The sequence below is a fragment of the Cydia strobilella genome, chromosome 9, assembly GCF_947568885.1.
Source record: "Cydia strobilella chromosome 9, ilCydStro3.1, whole genome shotgun sequence".
NCBI classification, from domain to species: Eukaryota; Metazoa; Arthropoda; class Insecta; order Lepidoptera; family Tortricidae; genus Cydia; species Cydia strobilella.
Genome location: NC_086049.1, coordinates 8,435,031 through 8,455,369, shown reverse-complemented (window position 1 = coordinate 8,455,369; position 20,339 = coordinate 8,435,031). Strand labels below are relative to the sequence as shown.

Below are 20,339 nucleotides of genomic sequence, written 5' to 3'. Positions count from 1 at the left end.
TTCGGTGATACTACGTTATTATCTTACACAGCTCTCACCATGAGGAAATACAAGCTATAAGATCGATGGCAGCTATCAGTTTTGATGCTTGCAATCGGGTTGGCAGCGATTTAATTGCTTACATTTCACCAGTGTGAGCTTAGCGTAAGATAATAACGCAGTATCACCAAGTATCACCGATAAGCCAAGGTTTGCCCTACGTTGCCGTGTGAACCTAGCCTAGCCTCAGGCGACATGCAAAGTTGTACTAATGGTAATTTAAAAAAAAATATATTCATGTTATATTTAAATCTAATAATGTTTTTTTTTTAAGTTTAAAAATGTTATGAAATATGTAATTAATTATATTAACGAACATATGTACATATATTTTTTTATAAGTGTAAAATGTGACCTGTAAAATTTGCTTTTACCAATAAAGTTCTGTATTCTGTATTCTGTAATGTACGCTATTATTCCTTTGGTATTTCCAGGACGGAGGGTCAATTCGCAGCGTTTAACGACTGCCTGTACCGCTCCATGTCCACGGCGGGCTGGCTGCTGGTGATCGACGTGGACGAGGCGGTGCTGCCGCGCCGCGAGCGCACGCTGCCTGCACTACTCACTGCGCTGCGTGCCTCATACAATACGCCGGCGAAGGCGCCCTCAGCGTTCATTTTTAGGAACGCCTTCTTTTACTTGCGGTGGGAGGTGAGAAACTAGATTTACTTACGGCTGTAGTTGGTTGTGACAAACGAGGACGAGATGTGGATGCGTGCTATAGCACCGCAGGTAGGTACCTACAAGTAGCCCTCGGTAACCCCTACGCGAGGTTTAGCTTAGCCCTTAGTTAGTGTACCGTAAATAGTAATTTACGTCGACCAGATTGCTAGCTGCTCGCCGCACTACCGGCCTCCTAAGCTCGTGTCGGTGTTCATATTTAGGAAAATTTCTTCTGCTTGCCATAATATAGACTAAGTATATTATTATATTTATTATATTCTATTACCCTACTGATACTCTTACCGCAACTTGTGAAAATATAACAAAAATGTTTACCTCAATTTATTTATCGAGTATGGTGTCTACTTGGATCTCTTAAAATCGAGAGAGTTTACGCCTTATTTACCTACTATACATTACAATTATAGGTATTATATATGCTATATACACGACCTCATTCCTAAAAAAATAAGTATAATATGATTAATTTTTGTTAATCTATTTAGGACGACGCCGACGCGCCGACGCCGCTGCTGACGTCGCGGAAGACCCGGCGCTGGGCCGCGCCGCACGCGCTCAAGCACCGCAGCAAGTACGCCGTGCGGCCCAGCGACGCTATCGAGCTCGGCAACCACTTCCTCTGGGAGATGGCTCCGGGTGCTAGCGCTGTTGGGGTCGCCACTGACCGCGCGTTGCTACATCACTATCGGGTGAGCGACCTAACTACGACGAAATAGCTATAAGTTTGAGGTGACCACTGGCCGCACGACCAAACTACGTCTAGCTAGCAGTTTAGCTCGGCAACCACTTCCTCTGGGAGATGGCCCCCGGTGCTAGCGCCACTGACCGCGCGTTGCTACATGACTATCGGGTGAGCGACCAAACTACAGCTAACTAGCAGTTTGATAACTGTACGTAGTACAGTTTCTTTGGCTAAACCGCTAAGACTCCAATGGTTCGGGCTCATGGTGCGTATGGGCATAAAGTAAGTATGGGTGAAGATCGTATGTCCGTCCGACGTCCTTGGTACCGCTGGAGCGACGAACTTCAAAAAGATTTTAATTAACTCCGTCGACTAAACATACCTAATGCCTTTGGACTAGTAGACTACCTATAGTGTCCATAGGAGCCTATACGTATTTTACAGTTTTTATAAAATATCTAATAGTGTTTTATTTGACTATGTATTTATATTTCATTTGCATCATTACAGATGGCATGCGAATTCGGAGGTATGCAGTGCATCATGGTGCCATCCACAATCGACCGCACTGCCCACCGGTGGGCAGAAGAGTTGATGGCGCGAGTTACTACGGTAAAGCAAAAACTAGACAAGATCTGCCTAGCGTAGGCAACGGTGCAAGGCTGTCTGGGAACTGGTGGAAAACTGATGTGCCGCTGGAAAGTTTCCGAAATTGCGAAATTTCTGCAAGAGAAATTTCCGAAACTTCTCTTATTTTTGTATGGTGATTGAAAACTCCTTATTTAAAAGAAATGTTACATTTCACATTTCACTTAATGAGTAGGTGGTTTACAAATACAAACAACCACAACACTTATACACCACAATACATTTTACGGTACTTATTTTTAAGAGAACTTGAGACACCCGGTTTACTTGCACTCTCCAAATAGGTATTGGTAGTAAGTACATACTGATACTAACCGAAGGGAGGAAGAGATAGATCTGCGAATCCAAAACGCCCTAAGATGCTCGGCAGCGCTCCATCGAGTTTTAGTGTCCAAGCTGATCAGTAGACCGACCAAAATTCGAGTCTACAAGACTGTAATTAGGCCAGTTTTGATGTATGGATTTGAAGCTTGGACGCTGACTCAGAAAGAAGAGAACAAGCTCTTAGTGGCGGAGAGGAAAAACTGGCGAAAGATTCTGGGGCCTATCAGAGAAGATGGAACCTGGAGGCGCAGGAATAATAGGGAGCTAGAGGAGCTGGTTGCGGTGCCTAATATAATTGGCAAAATCAAAGCCACACGACTCCGCTGGCTTGGTCACCTGGAGAGGATGGGAGGGGATCGTGCTGTGAGAAGAGCGTATGTGGGGCACCCGGGCGGAAAGCGTCCCAGATACCGCTGGAGTGACGAAGCCCTAAAAGACTTGTCCGCCCTCGGAATACCCAACTGGCGTGAAGTGGCGCAGAATAGGGCAGAGTGGCGCTCTCTTGTGTCGGAGGCCAAGATCCTTTTTGGGTCACTGAGCCAGTGAAGTAAGTAAGTAAGTACATAACTTTTTCTAATAATTAACGTAAAAATTGTATTGTGCCAAAAAATTGTAAAAGGAAAAGTCGCAGTAGGCGATAATACAAAATCGGAAATTTATTAAACATGGCTATTTATATATTTAGGTAACACGCGGAGTCCATCGTCCATCGGTTCAAGGGCCACAGGGTCCGGGGTTGCTCAAGTAAACAGTAATTCCATCAATTGCTTTAAGCTTACAAGATTTTTAAACAGTTACGGGTATCAAATTATCCGCTATATTTTCTTTATTTGTTTTTATAAGTTAGGTAGTATCGACCTTTTTAAAAGTAATTTGTATTTTTCATCACCTTCATTCTTTTTTAAAGAGGTTTACAATTCTTTATGCATTATCCCCGATTTTCGAAGATGGCGGGGATGGTGGAACCGTTTTACTTTATGCAATGTGAACATATAAATTATTATAAATGCTTTATGCAAGTAGGTAACTTTATTAAGCAAAGTATGCTAACATGTTTATATTGACGGATTTTAACAAATTTTGCCGGTTCCAATAATGGTTTTTTAAATGACATGCAAATGGTATTAAAAACACTCAGACCTGAAGGTACGTACCTGGAGTCAAATATTAGATGTTTTTCGCTTTATTGTAACGGACGAAGGTACAAAAGTTCGAATATGAAGTAAAGATAACTCCATCCATCGCTGTTGTATTAAACGTTATCTGAAGACATCCGACCAAGTACATGTTATTGCGCGTACGTTCCTGAAAACCCTCATTTATTAGTCGGTCGGTCGGTCGATATTCACAGAAAGTAGCCCGTTCATTATAATAATTCATCTTATATAGAAACGATTCTAGTCGTTCACATGTAAAATAAACTAATAATTTGTAGGTAAACTGTTAAAATGGTCGTATAACCCATTCTCGTAGTTGTTCTAATGGGCTTAATGAAATTAGGCCATAATAAGTAAGTACATGTACAAAATGCATGATCTAACTCGTGAACTGAAATTTGTATTCGTTTAAATTAATTATTAGAAAAACTGTAGTTACATCAGGCCTCGTAGGTATAATTAATGCCCCAAATAAGTTTCATAACTATATACATTAAAAAAATATATTAAAGAGGACCAGCTTTTAAACAAATTTGTTTTTTTTTTTTCAAATGTACCTTGAATGTAATGTTGATGAATGTTGGCGTCAGCCTAATATTTAATTTTTTGTATTTGCTCAACAAGCATTCTAACGATATCGGAGGACGTTATAACTTATAAGATTAACTTGTGTAAAGGTGTGTCTACACACCAGTGTACAGCCAGCTGTACGGATGCTTGATGTCCTGCTTAAAGACTTCTGGTGCTTTTGGCCACTTTATGAATGGATTTAATCATAATGTGTTCATGCAATTTTGCAGCTTGCTGTACCTTCATCTCACGTCTTCAAGTCGGCTTTTTTTTAAGTGCAAATGACTACCACGGTTGTGTATGCAACTTTAGAACTTATAATATGCTATTTCGCTTAGGGCATGCATTCCAAAAAAACTTGTCAGCTATGTGTGAAGTGCGTGGTAGTGGAAATACAAGCGATAACGTCCGGCGGCACTATGTAGTTTCATGAAACATCTTCGTATTATTTGAAAGCTATCAACTGTCCGATAACAAATGTGCCCCATAAGTAGAAGCACTACAGTCATATACAGGCACAAATTTCTCAAACGGTATTAGTCTAATATTATTAGTGTGTTGGCATGGTAACCCATAGTCCCATACGACTTGAGAGTTCGTGGACTAATAATATTATGGCCTATTATTACCATCCGAGAAATGGGCCACAGAACTACAACGCGATTTGAACGGAGATCCTTTAAGTACCTGCCTGTCTCCTAGATTGTGCGTTCCTACAACTACATCTGGTAGTATATGTTGGTTACAGTAGCATTGCTTTATGAAAAAAATGTCTAACGTAACATGCAATTACCATCTACCATGGTTTAACAATCAGTCTATGATTAAGATAAAAAAGTTAAAACATTTGGATTATAATTTTTGATTTAATTTGTTATTATTATCATTTACGATTGACATACCTGCTGTATTTAAAGAATTAAACAATAATGGATGTTGTGATGTAGATTCATTTACCTATTCTCAAATAAATAAATAGTTATATAATTGTATATCACTACACTTTATAAAGCAAAGTCCCCCGCCGCCGCCGCGTCTGTCTGTCTGTGAGTCTCAAAAGCTGTTTTCACTTATCAATAAAGTGATTATTGAGGAAGGTTTAGGTATATAATTTGTTAAGGTTTTGTGTAACCCGTGCGAAGCCGGGGCGGATCGCTAGTAGGTAATAATCATACCGTGTCTTCAGAATTCATTCGAAAATGTTTCGTCTGTTAGGTTTTTCACTAATCACGAGGCTTACCATAGATCTTGTAAATATTGTATTTAGCCGTCAAAATACATAAGGCACGTTTTATATACTGAAACCTATTATTATAGTATCTACTATGAAATGATGTTTAGCTGCTATTGCTCTTTGTTAGATCATTAACATTAGGTATATGTGACATTAGAGTACCTGTGTATAATGTTTACCATGCGACAATATCTAATGACCTATTGGAATGAAATCCCCTTATTATGTATTAAATAAATATAGCAATATCAATGCTACAGTCTAACCGTTTCCAAAGATACGATTTTAAATTATCAATTGATAAAACGGTGGAAATTACTGTTTTGCCTTATTTAAATTAATATCACAGTAATTCAACATGATTCTGGTGTATAAAATGATAAACTGGATACCTATATTAAACGAATTATTTCGCGTAGGTATATATTGAATTTGAAATATCTATGTACCTACATAGGGTCTCAAATGTCGGGATGTACTATACTATGTACATCCCGACATTTGAGAAATTTCCAGAATTTGTGGTCACGGGGTAGAGTCTGCTATCCCGTTAGCAGTCATCCATCTAACGTTCATTACGTGCATGAAAATCTGTATAAATTATTTTAAGACCAATCATAATCATAATCATTTATTTGCACATAAAAAGGGAAAATGAAATTATATTTTTCATTTTTAGTTTTAAATTGATGATTTTGTTTCTTTAAATCTATTAATAAAATAATTAAGGTATTATTTTGCAGGGAGCGAAGTATATACTTATTATATGATACTTATACAGTTGGGTCTAGCATCCACCAGAGCTGAGCCAGATAGCGAGGAAAATCTACCACAACCAGTGCATACGCCAAGAAAAACGCACGCACCAAGAATGCTTCCTCGCATTGCTGCATAATCTCGCACAGCTTTGGTGGATGTTCATCCTTAAAATAAATGACATCGATACCTGTTATTTAAGACCTCGTGGTTTGGACTATTTGCTCACCTATTCAATTGTCTACATTCCTGTAGATTTAAGAAGTTGGGCTGTACTATTAAAACATATCATATAACTATTTTACATATTATTATCCTATGTTTAAAACTGCTTTAAAACTTTCACATTGAAGGCTTTCACAGTCCATGGACTAAATGAAGTATGATTTAATGGGGGTATCCTGAAACGTTTTTTAATTTCATAACCGAACCATTTAAGTCAGTCGGTTTGTCAGACACTTCCGGGGTGGTTTTCTATTTCATTTTGACACACACAATCAGTCGCACAGTATTCGTTAAAATGCTCTACCGCCGGTTTTTATTAGGGTTCTGTACCCAAAGGGTAAAAACGAGACCCTATTACTAAGACTTACTAAGTCCGTCTGTCTGTCTGTCACCAGGCTGTATCTCATGAACCGTGATAGCTAGACAGTTGAAATTCTCACATATGATATATTTCTGTTGCCGCTATCGGTATAACAACAAATACAAAAAAATAAATTTGCACGGAACCCTCGGTGGGCGAGTCCGACTCGTACTTGTCCGGTTTTTTGTTGGAATATTTTATAAACTTTCTTAAACAACTTAATTGGTAATCACACATTGTCAAGTTAATATTATATACTTATTTACGAGTATCTATTGGGAATTAGTTGCTTTTTTTTAACTGCATCACGAATGATACTACTTTTCTATGTACAGTAAGCTGCAAAATTGCATGGACACATTATGAATGGATTTAGTTTATAAAGAAGTGGCCATGAACTTTTGCAGCTCGCTATATAATCAGCATCAATAGTAGCGGGTAGAACATTGCGCCAAAAGTAACTGCCAAGCTCTCATAGTTTTAGGTACAAATAGAGATCACTTTTTGTAGGTAAACCTATTAGAATATCCACTGAATGATCCACTATTTTTAATGCTGACTGTACCATAGTCTAACCAAGATGTAAATTGTACATCGACACGAATCGACCCCAAACGAAAAGAAAAATGTATCGGGATCACAGATGCTACGAAAAGTCACGTGACTATTTCCATACATTATTTAAGAGTCCCCGGCAAGCTCTGTTCTCCATACAAACGTAGTTACGCTCTCATTTTAAAACGACTAGCTAGATTACTCTGAAACTTTGTACATACAATAGGATAAGGTATATCTAGGTCTGTAATTAGTTTATTTAGCTTCAGATAACATAGTTAAAAAAATACAGCGAATTTAAGTTTTTCATACCAAACTTGTTTTTACTCTATTTCGTTTGTTTTATATACTAGAGCTATATAAACTAATTACAGAACTAGATATACCTAATGTCGTTGTATGTGCAAAGTTTCAGTACAATCCAACACGTAGTTTTAAAACGAGAACGTAACTCCGTTTGTATGGGAAGGTGAAACTCGGCCGAGCTTGCCGGGGACTTAAGTTTCGATGGACGTTTTCTATCAACGATTGTAATGTTGGCTAGACCCCAGGTATAGTTAACGCTATCTCTACTGAGCTCGTTCACTTACCTGTACTAACAATGGCATTCTGTTAAACAAAAGCCATTATTTCTTTTGTGTGAGCGCGTGGCCTTTGTGTCTGAGGCTCACACACAATTGGCCACGCGCGCAGGCACAAAGGCCACGCGCTCACACAAAAGAAATAATGGCTTTTGTTTAGCAGAATGCCATTGTTAGTACAGGTAAGTGAACGAGCTCAGTAGAGATAGCGTTAACTATATATCACGCAGCGTTAGTAGCGAAAGTAGATATCAACGCATAGTCAATACTTTGTTGGGTTTGATACTATTACTCTTAAGAAAAGTAAACCGAAAGAAGTAGATACACACATAATGTTAGCCCAATTACTATAGTCATGAAAATATATTTTGAACATGAATCATTTTATTTTACTTTAGATTATACTTTCGGTCTCGACTTATTATATTGTTGATGTTAACCACGAGAAGCTAAACAGCGTTTGATAAGACACCAAACGAAGATTTAGTGGCAAAAAATATTCTGTGTCTATATTTTTATCTGTGATGTCTATTTTAGAGAAGGGTTGTATTGGAGTCAAGGAATATCGGATTTGTTAGCCGAATATTTATAAAGGTCTTTTTTAATAAAGAATAATATTGACTAGAAGCTTTGTTTAATTTCCGGAGTCGCGCGAAGCGCGCGATATCCGTCAAGACAATGCTAAACAGGGGGCTCCTGTGCTGCCCCCTACAGTTCATTCACGTTCCCTATTGCTACAGCACGGACTAAAGAGATGAAATTGTGTGCAATCATTCCTTGATAGAGGACACTACTGTGCCATGAATACTAGCGACATCCTTTGTTTGATTCTGAAACTAACGAAACGCAGAGTGCCAGGATGTAAAGCTGACCAGGAATATATGATCATTGTCAAGAGGGCGCTATTATTCTCATTTATATGGCAACAGTTCAGTATAGTCTGAACAATGGGGATTGGCAACTCGTTTGACTTATATCTACTTTTATTCACCGTAATCAAAATCAGAACCTATTTATTTAGTGTCTACACTTTTTTTTATAGTCGGTACTTCTTTTTTACCGTATAAAATTCATGTATTTTCTTACGTATCACACATCAAAATCGTCTAATTGCATCTTCTTTTTTATTTTTGGTTTGCATAAAACCTTCTCTCGTAATCCGCGTAATCGATGCCTCCGATTTACCTAGAAATTTATTTATATAAGTTTACATATATGTATTTAATTTAGTCGGGTGTGAGTACTATTAGCCACACCATCAGCTCAGCTCAGCTCTATAGTTGAAAAATATTTCGTCTATCATGTTACTCCATTCTGGGAAGAGGTAGACCTAGACCCAAGATTAAATCACCAAAAGGCCACCATGATGATGATGAAGATGGTCATGTTACTAGGTATATATTCCGTAACCTTACATAGGTTCTGCTACATTGTCAATTAACAAGATTGGACCCTTTGGGGACCCATAGTAAATATTTTTCAAACTCAAACTCATTTCTGTTACCGTGTTTCCTCGCTTGTATAACATAACACTGCAATAACTAAGTCGCAGTAACCAGACTATAATGACATTTTGATTTGTTTACCTGTCAGCTCTGATCTTAATTTGGAAATGTTTCGTAGCGAAATGGTTTAATTTCCCGAACTGTTCTTTTCCAGCAGTTTATTATTTACATGTTCCACTCCTGACTATGTATAGTTTTGGTCATTTTTGTCATTTATTATTTAATATCAACACTTAAGCATTATTCAAGTAAACCGCCACAATGACTTTGACAACAACAGTGACAACCTATCATAAAAGTTATTGCCAGTGTAAGAAATTAGTTCCAATGAAATTCCGCAACATGGCGCATGATCATATATCAGGCTTTAAAACCAGATAGCATCTCGAAGCGTTTTTGATGAAATCTAAGGGAAGTAATTAAATGATCAGCCGTTTTTAAAACTGATCTGCAACAAATAGTCATTATTTAAATCATTTGGACAGCATACACAAATCTCACCAAAGGACAAGGATCCGCTGGGTAACCCGGGCGTCTACGAGATACCATGCGATTGCGTAGAACACATACGAAGTGTGAAGAAGATGGACTGCAGCAACTCTGCAGTGGCAGAGCACGCCCTAGATACAGGCACGTCGCGCTATCTTCGGTTCGACAAGGTGAGATTACTGGTACGGAAAAATGCTACGTACCACGTAAAATACGTGAAGCATTCGAGATTGGGCGGCGCCCTATAATAATATAAATATTTAAATAAATAAATAAAATATATATTTTCAGACAGTTACAGTCCATAGTTGTTAGTATTAACATACAGGCTATGTTATGTTACAGAACAGTACCTAATAAACTAAATTACATACATGAAATTACATACTAATATATTACACATTATTGTGGCCGGCGTATTAAGTGGGGCTCCCATACAACAAACGTGATTTTTTTGCGTAATGGTACGGAACCCTTCGTGCGCGAGCCCGACTCGCACTTGGCCCCTTTTTTGAGTAATGGTACGGAACCCTTCGTGCGCGAGTCCGACTCGCACTTGGCCGATTTTTCTGTATGTATTATTTTTTAGCAGGGAATATCCATTATTACTTGGTATAAAAGAAGCTATAATCTTTTTCTTTGATATAAGATATCAGTATATTATTATAGCTATTGCTATAAAATAAAATTATATGCACGTGTTATGTGTTATGATCCTTTATTCCAAGTACCTATATACAATACAATGCAATACAATCATTTATTAATAAAATTAAAATAATACCGTAGCCTTAAATCTCTTTAACAATTTTCCGAAATCCCCAAGTAATCTAAACAACTAAACCCTTGTCCTACCTAACCGCTCCATATTTGCGGAGTTGTAATTTATAATTAACCCTGGAGGCAGCCACTTAAGTTTCAGCGATACTACAAATCACTGAGATAAGGGGAAGTTGTGTCTGAACCCACGTATGACTAATGCGCTCAATTAGCTGGACCGTGCCGGTCGCCTGTTTACTCTTTCGCCGACTTGGATTATATACAAACAGCGCCCGGCTTCGTTATTTGCAGCTGAACTAAACAAACATTTAAGTCGGGCGAAGATTTGGTGCTAAATGTTTGGAAAACACAATCACTACTTAAGCTAGCTTATTTTCTTTAATATATTTAGGTAATGTTTTTGTACAGCTGTTCCAAAAAACAAGTCGTTTTTAGGGTTCCGAACCCAAAGGGTAAAAACGGGACTCTATTACTAAGACTCCTCTGTCTGTCTGTCCATCTATCTGTCTGTCTGTCCGTCTGTCTGTCACCAGGCTGTAACTCATGAACCGTGATAGCTAGACAGTTGAAATTTTCACAGATGATATATTTCTGTTGCCGCTATAAAACAAATACTAAAAAGTACGGAACCCTCGGTGGGCGAGTCCGACTCGCACTTGGCCGATTTTTATCCATATTAAATTTAACTGTCCTGGCCGGACTAGCATGCAACATTACTGGAATATACTTATATTTATTTACGTGACACAATTTGCTCAGTTGGTCTAAAGCAAGTTTGTTAAATGAGTTTCACAAAGTCCGTCGATCGCTATCTAAGAACAAATTAAATCTATCTGAATTATTTCGGTTTATCTGAATAAATACAAAACAGGAAAGCCTAGTATAATCGGCTCAGCAAACAAATCCAATTTGATTGCATGTTTAATGTAATTAATTACAAAATGAATTATTTATAAGCAATTCTAAATGTCCCGCACTGAACTTTGATTTGGGAAATTAACTGTAATACAGCGAGCCATGTAAAATAAGCCGCGGCGCTGACGAGCGAACTTCTCGGGAGGAGCAATAATAAATACACTCTAATTTAACTTCGCAACAAATGAAGGCAATTAGGTGGAACATAACAGTTTTATTTATCTAGTGGCAAGCTCGGCGGAGATTTGTGCTTCTAATTTGTACGATGTTTGTTGTATATGATGGCTAGCTTACAAGTTATATGTTTAGTTAGCAAATATGTCTTAGTAACGTCTTTGATAGAGGCTATCTATATCTTGAGTAAAGAAATCTACGCTCAACACAAAACTACGTTTTTCGATAAGTATTTAATATTAATCGCGGATAAGTTTTTTATTTACGTAAAATGCAACAAACTTTTTCGTAATTGGTTAAAATGTTACAATGGAGCCGTATTCTTGAAATAGCGGATTTGTTATCAGATCTTTTCCTCCATTTCCGTTAAAACGTTACCTAGCGACGAAACAAAATTACCTGTTGTGTAAACGGTTGCCTCGGTAGACGCAAAAATTAATACGTAACGTACTTTTCTTGGCGAGTGAAAATAAAGGGCGGAGTTATAACGAGAGAGAATTGTAACAACCAACGGGAGCAATAAGCGGGCGAGTTGCGGCTGGTAACGTCCATGAAACTTTGACCATAACGGAGGCCTTGTACGATTAAAGTAATATCCTCCAGACTGGTTCGCAGTGCACCCGCTCCCGCTGCGCTAGTAATGTGTACTAGATACCCCGTAAACTACTTGCAAAGTGTCGCCGCTGAGATACAGTGCTAGGCGGTTTTATGGCTGCTTACTTTTTCAAGCTATGGTTACCGAGTCCGCTGACTTTCTCCGTGAAATACAGCTCGCATGGAAACTTTTTTCGCGGCAGCTACGTTGTTGTTGTTTAAGTATGCTGAAATTTCACTTTAAGGTACTTTTTAGTGTTACTATTTTTAAAATTTGCTGTTTACTGGTTTTAATTGTTTCCTGGTGTTGAAATAATTAATGCGTTTTGCAGGATATATTTATCTTCTATTTATTAGATACCTACGAGCGCTATTGTATCATCCCTAAGATTTCAAAAGGAAATACTTCAAACTAGTGTCATTTCGAATTTCAGAAATGTTTGCACATGAAAAATATCATCAGTAATGCGACTCTAAAAAAAATGTAAGTAAATTCAGTAGTTGATAAAATGAGAATTTATGTCCGCTCTCATTTTAAAACGACTAGCTAGATTGCTCTGAAACTTTGTATTTAGAATATGATAAGGTATATATATGTCTGCAACTAGTTTATGTACCATATAATATGTGCTTCAGATACCATAGTTAAAAAAATACAGCGAATTTAAGTTTTTCATACAAAACTTGTTTTTGCTCTATTTCGTTTGTTTTATAAACTGGAGCCATACAAACTAATTACAGACCTAGATATACCTCATGTCATCGTATGTGCAAAGTTTTATTACAATTCAAAACGAAGTTTTAAAATGAGAGAGGATCTACGTTTATATGGGAAGGTGCAATTCGGCCGTGCTTGCCGGGGACTCTTAAGCCATAACATTTTGTTATATAAATCCAATACATCAGAAGCGACTTTGTAATGAGACAGATAGATAGATAGATAAATTTTAAATCAATTATTCGTTTACCACAATACACACATATAAAAAAAAGAAACAGAAGAAATACAAAAAAGCAACATTAAGATAAAAAACAAAACTTAAAAATAATAAACCGATTGCTGTGTGCGTTGCAGCAAAACAAAAGGGTTCTGGCTCAGTTATACACTCCGCTCTTTCGAGCGAAGCACTGGTAATTCTGCTAGAACCCAGGTCACTAACAGACTATCAATGTAGAAATTATAATGTTATAATAGTAATGAATAATTGGCCTATTTCTAATAAAATTGCCATTATAATGTCTGAATAGAATAGAAGTGTCGTAGGGATGTAAAGGTGTGGTGAGTGTTAGTGCGTATGTGTAGTATTAACAAATACAGCAGTAGTGAACGTCCTACCATATGATGAGATATTTGTACACTATGTTAACTTTAAATCGCAAAGAATGAAGCTGTGAAACATAATACTCGATGAAATTTAATCGGTGATCAGGATTCGAGTTGAAATAGTTATTTGTTATACAAGGGTGCAAAGTTGTATTTTACCCGCGAGTGTGCAATTGAAACACGAGAAGTAAAATACATTTGCACCCGTGTGTAACACAAAACTTTTCACCTCACTATAGCGAGGAAAGTGCAACATCCACAGGCGTTAGATCATCTTCATCACTGAAATCACTAATTTTTTTACGATATTATAACAAAAAAAACTGGAAATTCTGTATTTTTACGTGAGAAGTTTTTAAGTAAAAAATTTGTTGACAATGTTGACATTTCTGACGTATGAAATGTCAATGATGCGTTTTAAAATTGCATCGACTCAACTTGTGCGTTCAGAATAATATTTAACATCATTATTAAAAAACAAACGTTTCTTATGGAACTTTAAGGTTTATGACATAAAATCATTAAATAAAGCTAAATTTGGTATTTTTTATTAGATTCTCAAACCATTTGTTTAATGATAATTAATATCAAACGAATCATTATTATGAGCGTTTTACGTTTTGTTATCTGTCAAGCTACTTAAACACGCTCCATCCAAGGTCAAATTACTTTCCCCACTAGTGGATAAAATGCGTTTTTCCCCGCTTGTTTTAAAGGATAAAAGACAACTTTCCGAGCTAGTGAGGGGAAAAATATTTATTACCAATTGCGCGAGATCTCGCGTATTGAATTCACCGTTTAATTAATTACGGTTAATGATAGCATTAATATTTAATAACTACAGGATACATATGGACACTGTTGAGGCCAAGGCTCCTTTCTAGTAATGCACGGATGCCTGCTTCAATGAAGACTTGTTATTTTTAAACTTGTGTACAAAGATTTATTTGTAAATTATAATTAAATTAAATACAGTACAACTCGAGTTTGTCGTTCAATATGTTTTGGAAGATTAGCGTTAGCTGCTGTCGGCGGACGTTATATAGGGCCTCCGATGATTATCGATCTTTGAATTTCGGACGCAATTGACCGTCCGTGACGTCACTTCGGGTGCGTTCTGAACAGACATCCTATTTTTATTGAAGGGAAGGGTAGGTGTACGTCGTACGTACGTCGTGTACGTAATTTGTAAATGACAAATTTACAGCTTATTGCTCATAACTCTCATAAGGCTCTGGTTTTATTAAAGGTCTGGTTTTATTGTTACTTTGGAAACAGGTTTTTAAACTCTTTAGAATAAACCATTGGTAGGGTGTCAATAAATTTCAATTAAATTATATTTTCAACTTAAAAATTGGGTATGATAAAAAATGACTTAGAATTGAGTTAGTGCTACATAAATGTGGTCACCATCGATGACTGAATTAGATAAATTGGTTCCTAAACACCGATTCAATTTCACCGTGTATACTTGAACTTTCTGAGCGAAATTGTAATAAATAAATTGTAATTTTTTGTTAGGTTAGGTTTCTTCCCCGACCCTCAGCTCTGAGGAGAACGAAGCGAGGAGGAGGAGGAGGATACTTCCAAGAAAAGTTGACCAGCCAAAAGCCTGGATCTAGTAATTCGGATAGTATAGCAAGTTAACTGTCAAGTGACGTTGCTCTCATATCATGCACCATTTTTCCGGGCTAGCTCTTTGTGTAGTATCATCTATTCTGGTACGAGCACGAAGGTTAAGCACAACCATCGGAAGTTTTATTTGAGCACGCTTAAAATAGAAAGCCTTTATTGTTAACATTTATTACTCCATCGACAACTTTGTTTAATAATTACGTACCTTTAGGTACCTAGTACATGAGATAATTAAATATTTATTGCCATTTTTTAACGACAAGTGAATACCGGCAGCTACCATCATTCGCGTGTGAGCGCCGGCTTGAATATCAGCGCAATTTGACAACACGAGCAGTTCCATTCAAACGCTCAAACATGCGGAACGGGTAAAATGTTGCCAATAAAAAAGGTCAAACGGATGGCCCGGGGTCCGATTTACAATATCTCACGACAGTCGCAGGTAGAGGGTGTATTTTTAGGTAAAACCTGTCGAATACATCCTCATTTTGCCTATCAATCGCATCTTTCGCCTGAACATGTGGAGGCTTTCCGAAAAATATTTGCTGTAGTGCTCGTACTTTCTTTCTTTCATACTTTTAAATGACGAATGTTTTTCCGCTTAAATTTTCATTCAGGGTGTGGAATGGTTTGTTAAAAAAACTAGCTGCCTCAAAAGTCTCCGTTAACTGCTTTCTCGTACAAATGCAGTTTTTCTTTTAAATGAATAATAAGCAAAATGAGTAAAACTATAAAATATTATCTATAAGGATCAAATAAAAACAGGGTGTCCATGTATCCAGTAATTATTACTTTTTAACGCTATCATTAACCGTAAATAATTAGACGGGGAAGTAAATTGCACGAGATCTCGCGTATTGAATTATATTTAGGTTGATACATATTTTTGAACTCCTGATCACCGATTAAATTTGTATATGTAAATGATGTAATGAAAGAAAGTTCGGAGTGGTCACTTAAATACTTTCGATCCTTTTATTTTAGATGAGTGCTTAAATTGAAGAAATGCTCTGTTATATTTAGCAAAACCGGCCAGGATCATGTCGGGCCGGTGCCTTGAACGGGGTATACGTTATCATTCACTTGCCCTTCATTCATTTCCAATCATTTGGGGTCGGCGCAGTATGTGTTTTTCCTCCATGCCTCTCTGTCGTTCGTCATTTCACCATTCACCTGCTTTCTTTTCATATCATCCCTCACGCAGTTCATTCACATTTAATTTTGTATCCAGCAGAAACGTCTGCGAACGATCAGAATCAAATTAAAAGTGGAAAAATTCACTGTCTTGGGTGGGACTTGAACCCACGACCACTGGGTCACTAGCACAGTGCTCTACCATCTGAGCCACCAAGACTACGGTTAGACCGCGGGCCAGGAACAGATTTCCATGACCAATCGCCTCCCAGGCGAAAACTCGTATAGTGATTAACGGCTATGTATGATCAACCTTGTGAACGTCAGCTGCCGCTCCGTTGGTGGGTTAAGGAATGGCAGCAAATAAAGTCTATAATTTTTTTTGTCATCGCCTCCCGCTTGATACTTTGTCAGATGATAGTTTTGATGCTACTGTGAATAAAACAATACACAATAACAATATACTGGGAAAGCAATAAACAAAATCATCGGCCGATTGTATCGCAGTGGAAAAACCGACAGCTGGTCACATGAACATGTAAAAATAAAAATTATTTTCAGTCAACGGCGTCATCGCCTCCCGTTTGATACTTTGTGAGATGATAGTTTAGATGCTATTGTTAATAAAATAAATCGTCAGCCGGTTGTATCGCGGTGGAAAGACCGTACGTGTTGTACGTTTAGGTGGCTGCCATTCTTCAACCCACCAACGGAGCGGCAGCTGACGTTCACGAGGGTTCATCATACATAGCCGTTAACCACTATACGAGTTTTCGCCCGGGACGCGATGACTGACGAAATTTGCGCCTGGCTCGCGGTCCAGGTCTTGTCTACGGTTACGGTTGGGTACGCCCAAAGCAGCGAATATTTCCACCATATATTATAGCAATTAGGGAAGATACAAGTCCCACCCAAGACAGTGAATTTTTCCACTTTTAATTCATTCACATTTTTCTTGGTTTTCGTTTCCTCTTACATTCTCCCACATTTATTCGTAATACCTTTCGCATCACATGACTTTCAACCCTCCGTATCATATGCCCGTTAGTACCCCGCTAGGCGATTTGAATAAATCCACGCCTACTGGGCTGATCTCGACCGGTCGAGAATAAAGCTCAGTGTAGTGCTCCACCTATCGACTGAGTTGACGGCTACTGTCAGTAATGACTGTTCCGTCAATCTCCTTCAAAGGGGCCGTTCTCTTTTGCTCAGGGCCTAGAGCCGCCTTTATTCCAGCATAGACCGTGAAAATTTCCTACGGCATCGGCAGCACAGTCCTGGATGCTTTTGCACAGATGTAACCAGTAGGTGTTAGCGAGCTGGCGGCATGCTCGTTGAAGCGAAGACTTCGCTGTGCAGTACTCTGTGCGGGTGCCCGGGCTGGGGTTTAAACGGTACTTTAGTGCTGTGTCACGCTTAGATTCTAAGAAAGGCTCCTGTAAATTGTCGGGAAACCAGTTTGGAACTTTTTTCCGGGCAAGTCCAAAACCTCGCATGCTGTTCCCGTGAGGAGGTCTTTAATAGAATTCCATTCTACGTCAACGGGTGCATCCCATACAGATACTTGCTGTCGAATCAAGTTGTCAAAAGCGTCCACCAGCTCAGGGTCCTTGGTTTTTGTGACATCCAGTTTGATTTTGGCGAGAGTTTTGGAGGTTTGTCAGTACACGAGTCAAAACCAATAAAATATCGTCACTGGCCTTAACGTTTTCAAATTCCAATCTTCGTCGAGCCGAACGATGAATTTCGGCAGCGGTAGTAGCAACTGCGGGCTACACGGGCTCACCAGGCGCAAGCAGATAAAAATTTCGGGAGCGAATATCCAGAAAATAAGTAGCTTCAATCATGCGTCTTCAGTTTTAAACCAAAAGAAAGGGCTGCAACAATCGTGCGTTCTTAGTTTTCGGGTTGAAACCTAACCCAAGCCTCATTCAGTTACAAGAACCAGTGACGTACAAATAAGACTTGGATTAGGTTTAATTTAAACATAATAATAATAACTCCACGGCCGATTCGGCCACGGCGACTGCTATCAACTCCGTTATTGCTGTCTCTGGTGTGCTCGCAAGTGGCTGACGTAGCCAATTTTGTTTCCAAAAGTTCGCGGGCATTGCGGGCATGTGAGACCCACCATTTGAGTAATTATTATGTATTGCCGCAGGTGGTCTGGCCTTTATTTCGTCGCGCTTGGAATCCAGCTCTAAGCGCCGTCGCGATTCGAATACAACATAAACATAAACTTAATACTATATAATACAATTATACGAATTTTACCTGCATTAGACGCAGCCCTCGTATTACTATCGTATTAGTACTTTTAACACAAATCATAAGCATGGAGTCACATTAAATAATTATAAGTAATCAGAGTTGTGGGTTATTTGCAACAAAATTTCAAGAGAAAATTTATAAGAAAAAACAAAAGACGGGCGAATGGCTTAGTTTTTTTTACAACCGGCCAGTGCGCGCGGTGGCTGTACTATGCAGGTTTGCCATGTTACAACTTTTAAACCTTGTTTCTATCAGATATTAAAAATAACCGGGTGACTGAACTGAACTCGGACAAACATTTATTTTTCTAGTGTAATCTCGCTAGACGCTACGTAAATTCCTTCATACGTTCTTATATAGTTATGTTTTATATAACTCGTTGAGGACATTTTAGAGAAATGTAAAAACAAACTGAAAGGTTGTGATAGTTTTTAATTGTCACTACTCATCAATTTAAAGTAGCAAGGTAACATAATCACCAATACGTTATGTTACATACCAAGGTATTGTTTTTACAGTTCAAGTATTTAAAATATTGATCTTCGTATTGGTTGGTGCAATTACATCGCATCGAAAGACGCTGTTTGTATCTCTATTGCTACACATCTACACCTTGCATGTATGTAAACGACATTGTCTGGTATCGGCTATTTCCATGCCTGCATTCCACTTGGATTTGGCAATAACCATTTCATCGGCGATCGAATGGTCTCCTCGACGGCGGGAACTGTCGGCTGCATTGCTTAGCCGATATGTAGATTTTACTCTGAATGCAATGGATGCGCTATTCAATTCTAGCATGAATGTCCGTGACGTCAAAATGTATTTGTAACTAGATTATTTTTTACGATTTTCTCCAAAAAAAATTTTTTTATGTAGTGTGCACATTTTTATTGTTTTGTGTCAATAAATGATTAAATTTATTTAACGATTAGCCCAAAATTTGTAAGGGTCTAAACTACTAGAAAGTCAAAGAATATCAGATCACAATATTGACTTCATTATTTTAACCCCCCAAGAAAAAAGAGGGGTGTTAGGTATATGTTTGACGCCAATGTCTGTCTGTCTGTGGTGTCGTAGCTCTCCAACAGATGGACTGATTTTTATGGGGTTTCTTTTACGTGAAAGCGAGTTTCACGTAAACTTCTATAGGTATCAAAGTATTGATTCACCCCGCGCCACATCGCTTCGCTTCGCGTTCGCGTGTTGTTCGCCTACGTAGTACGCTGCGCTATGTTAGATAGAAATCGATACTGGTTTTGACTAGGTATTGTTTAGGTATAGGTGTTATTATCTACTTTATTTTAGTATAATAATAGAAAACGACATTTTTAAATTGGTTGTGGTATTGCAAGGAAATCAATTTCAATATATTTACTTCTTATCTTGACATTGCACTTTTTTCACGATTTTTACACAGAGCTTCACCCTGCGATATAAGATAAATGATTAAACACAGTAATGCTAATAGTAGGAATAACATAACTAGTATACCGCCCAAAATTTGAAACTCGTGGTTAGCCAAAAACTATATAGAGTAGATTCGTATATAGAGTACAGTCCGAGAAGAAATTGTAGAAATTGAAAAGTGGCAATACTGTAGTATCGTCCCGTTTTCTTAGATAGATTTGAAAGGGACAACACTATAGTATCGCCACTATCTATTTAATTTTAATTTAATTTTCGACGCGATTGAATAAAA

The 20,339-nt window shown here is 38.0% G+C and overlaps 2 protein-coding genes and 1 non-coding gene across 3 annotated transcripts in view; 1 reads left to right on the top strand and 2 right to left on the bottom strand.

Moving 5' to 3' along the window:
• The window catches only part of LOC134744205 (uncharacterized), a 52,525-nt gene extending 44,082 nt beyond the window's left edge, over positions 1 to 8,443 (top strand). Inside the window, exons 6-8 of the mRNA XM_063677924.1 lie at positions 474 to 690; positions 1,209 to 1,412; positions 1,916 to 8,443. Of these exons, the coding sequence (XP_063533994.1) occupies positions 474 to 690; positions 1,209 to 1,412; positions 1,916 to 2,053 (559 nt within the window). The 3' untranslated portion in view covers positions 2,054 to 8,443. The remainder of the gene's footprint in view (positions 1 to 473; positions 691 to 1,208; positions 1,413 to 1,915) is intronic.
• LOC134744237 (26S proteasome non-ATPase regulatory subunit 12) overlaps positions 1 to 20,339 on the bottom strand; it is a 423,568-nt gene that overhangs the window by 94,711 nt on the left and 308,518 nt on the right. The window lies entirely within an intron of this gene.
• Trnat-agu (transfer RNA threonine (anticodon AGU)) lies at positions 16,514 to 16,586 on the bottom strand. The gene has a single exon. It is a non-coding gene; the product is annotated as a tRNA-Thr (tRNA).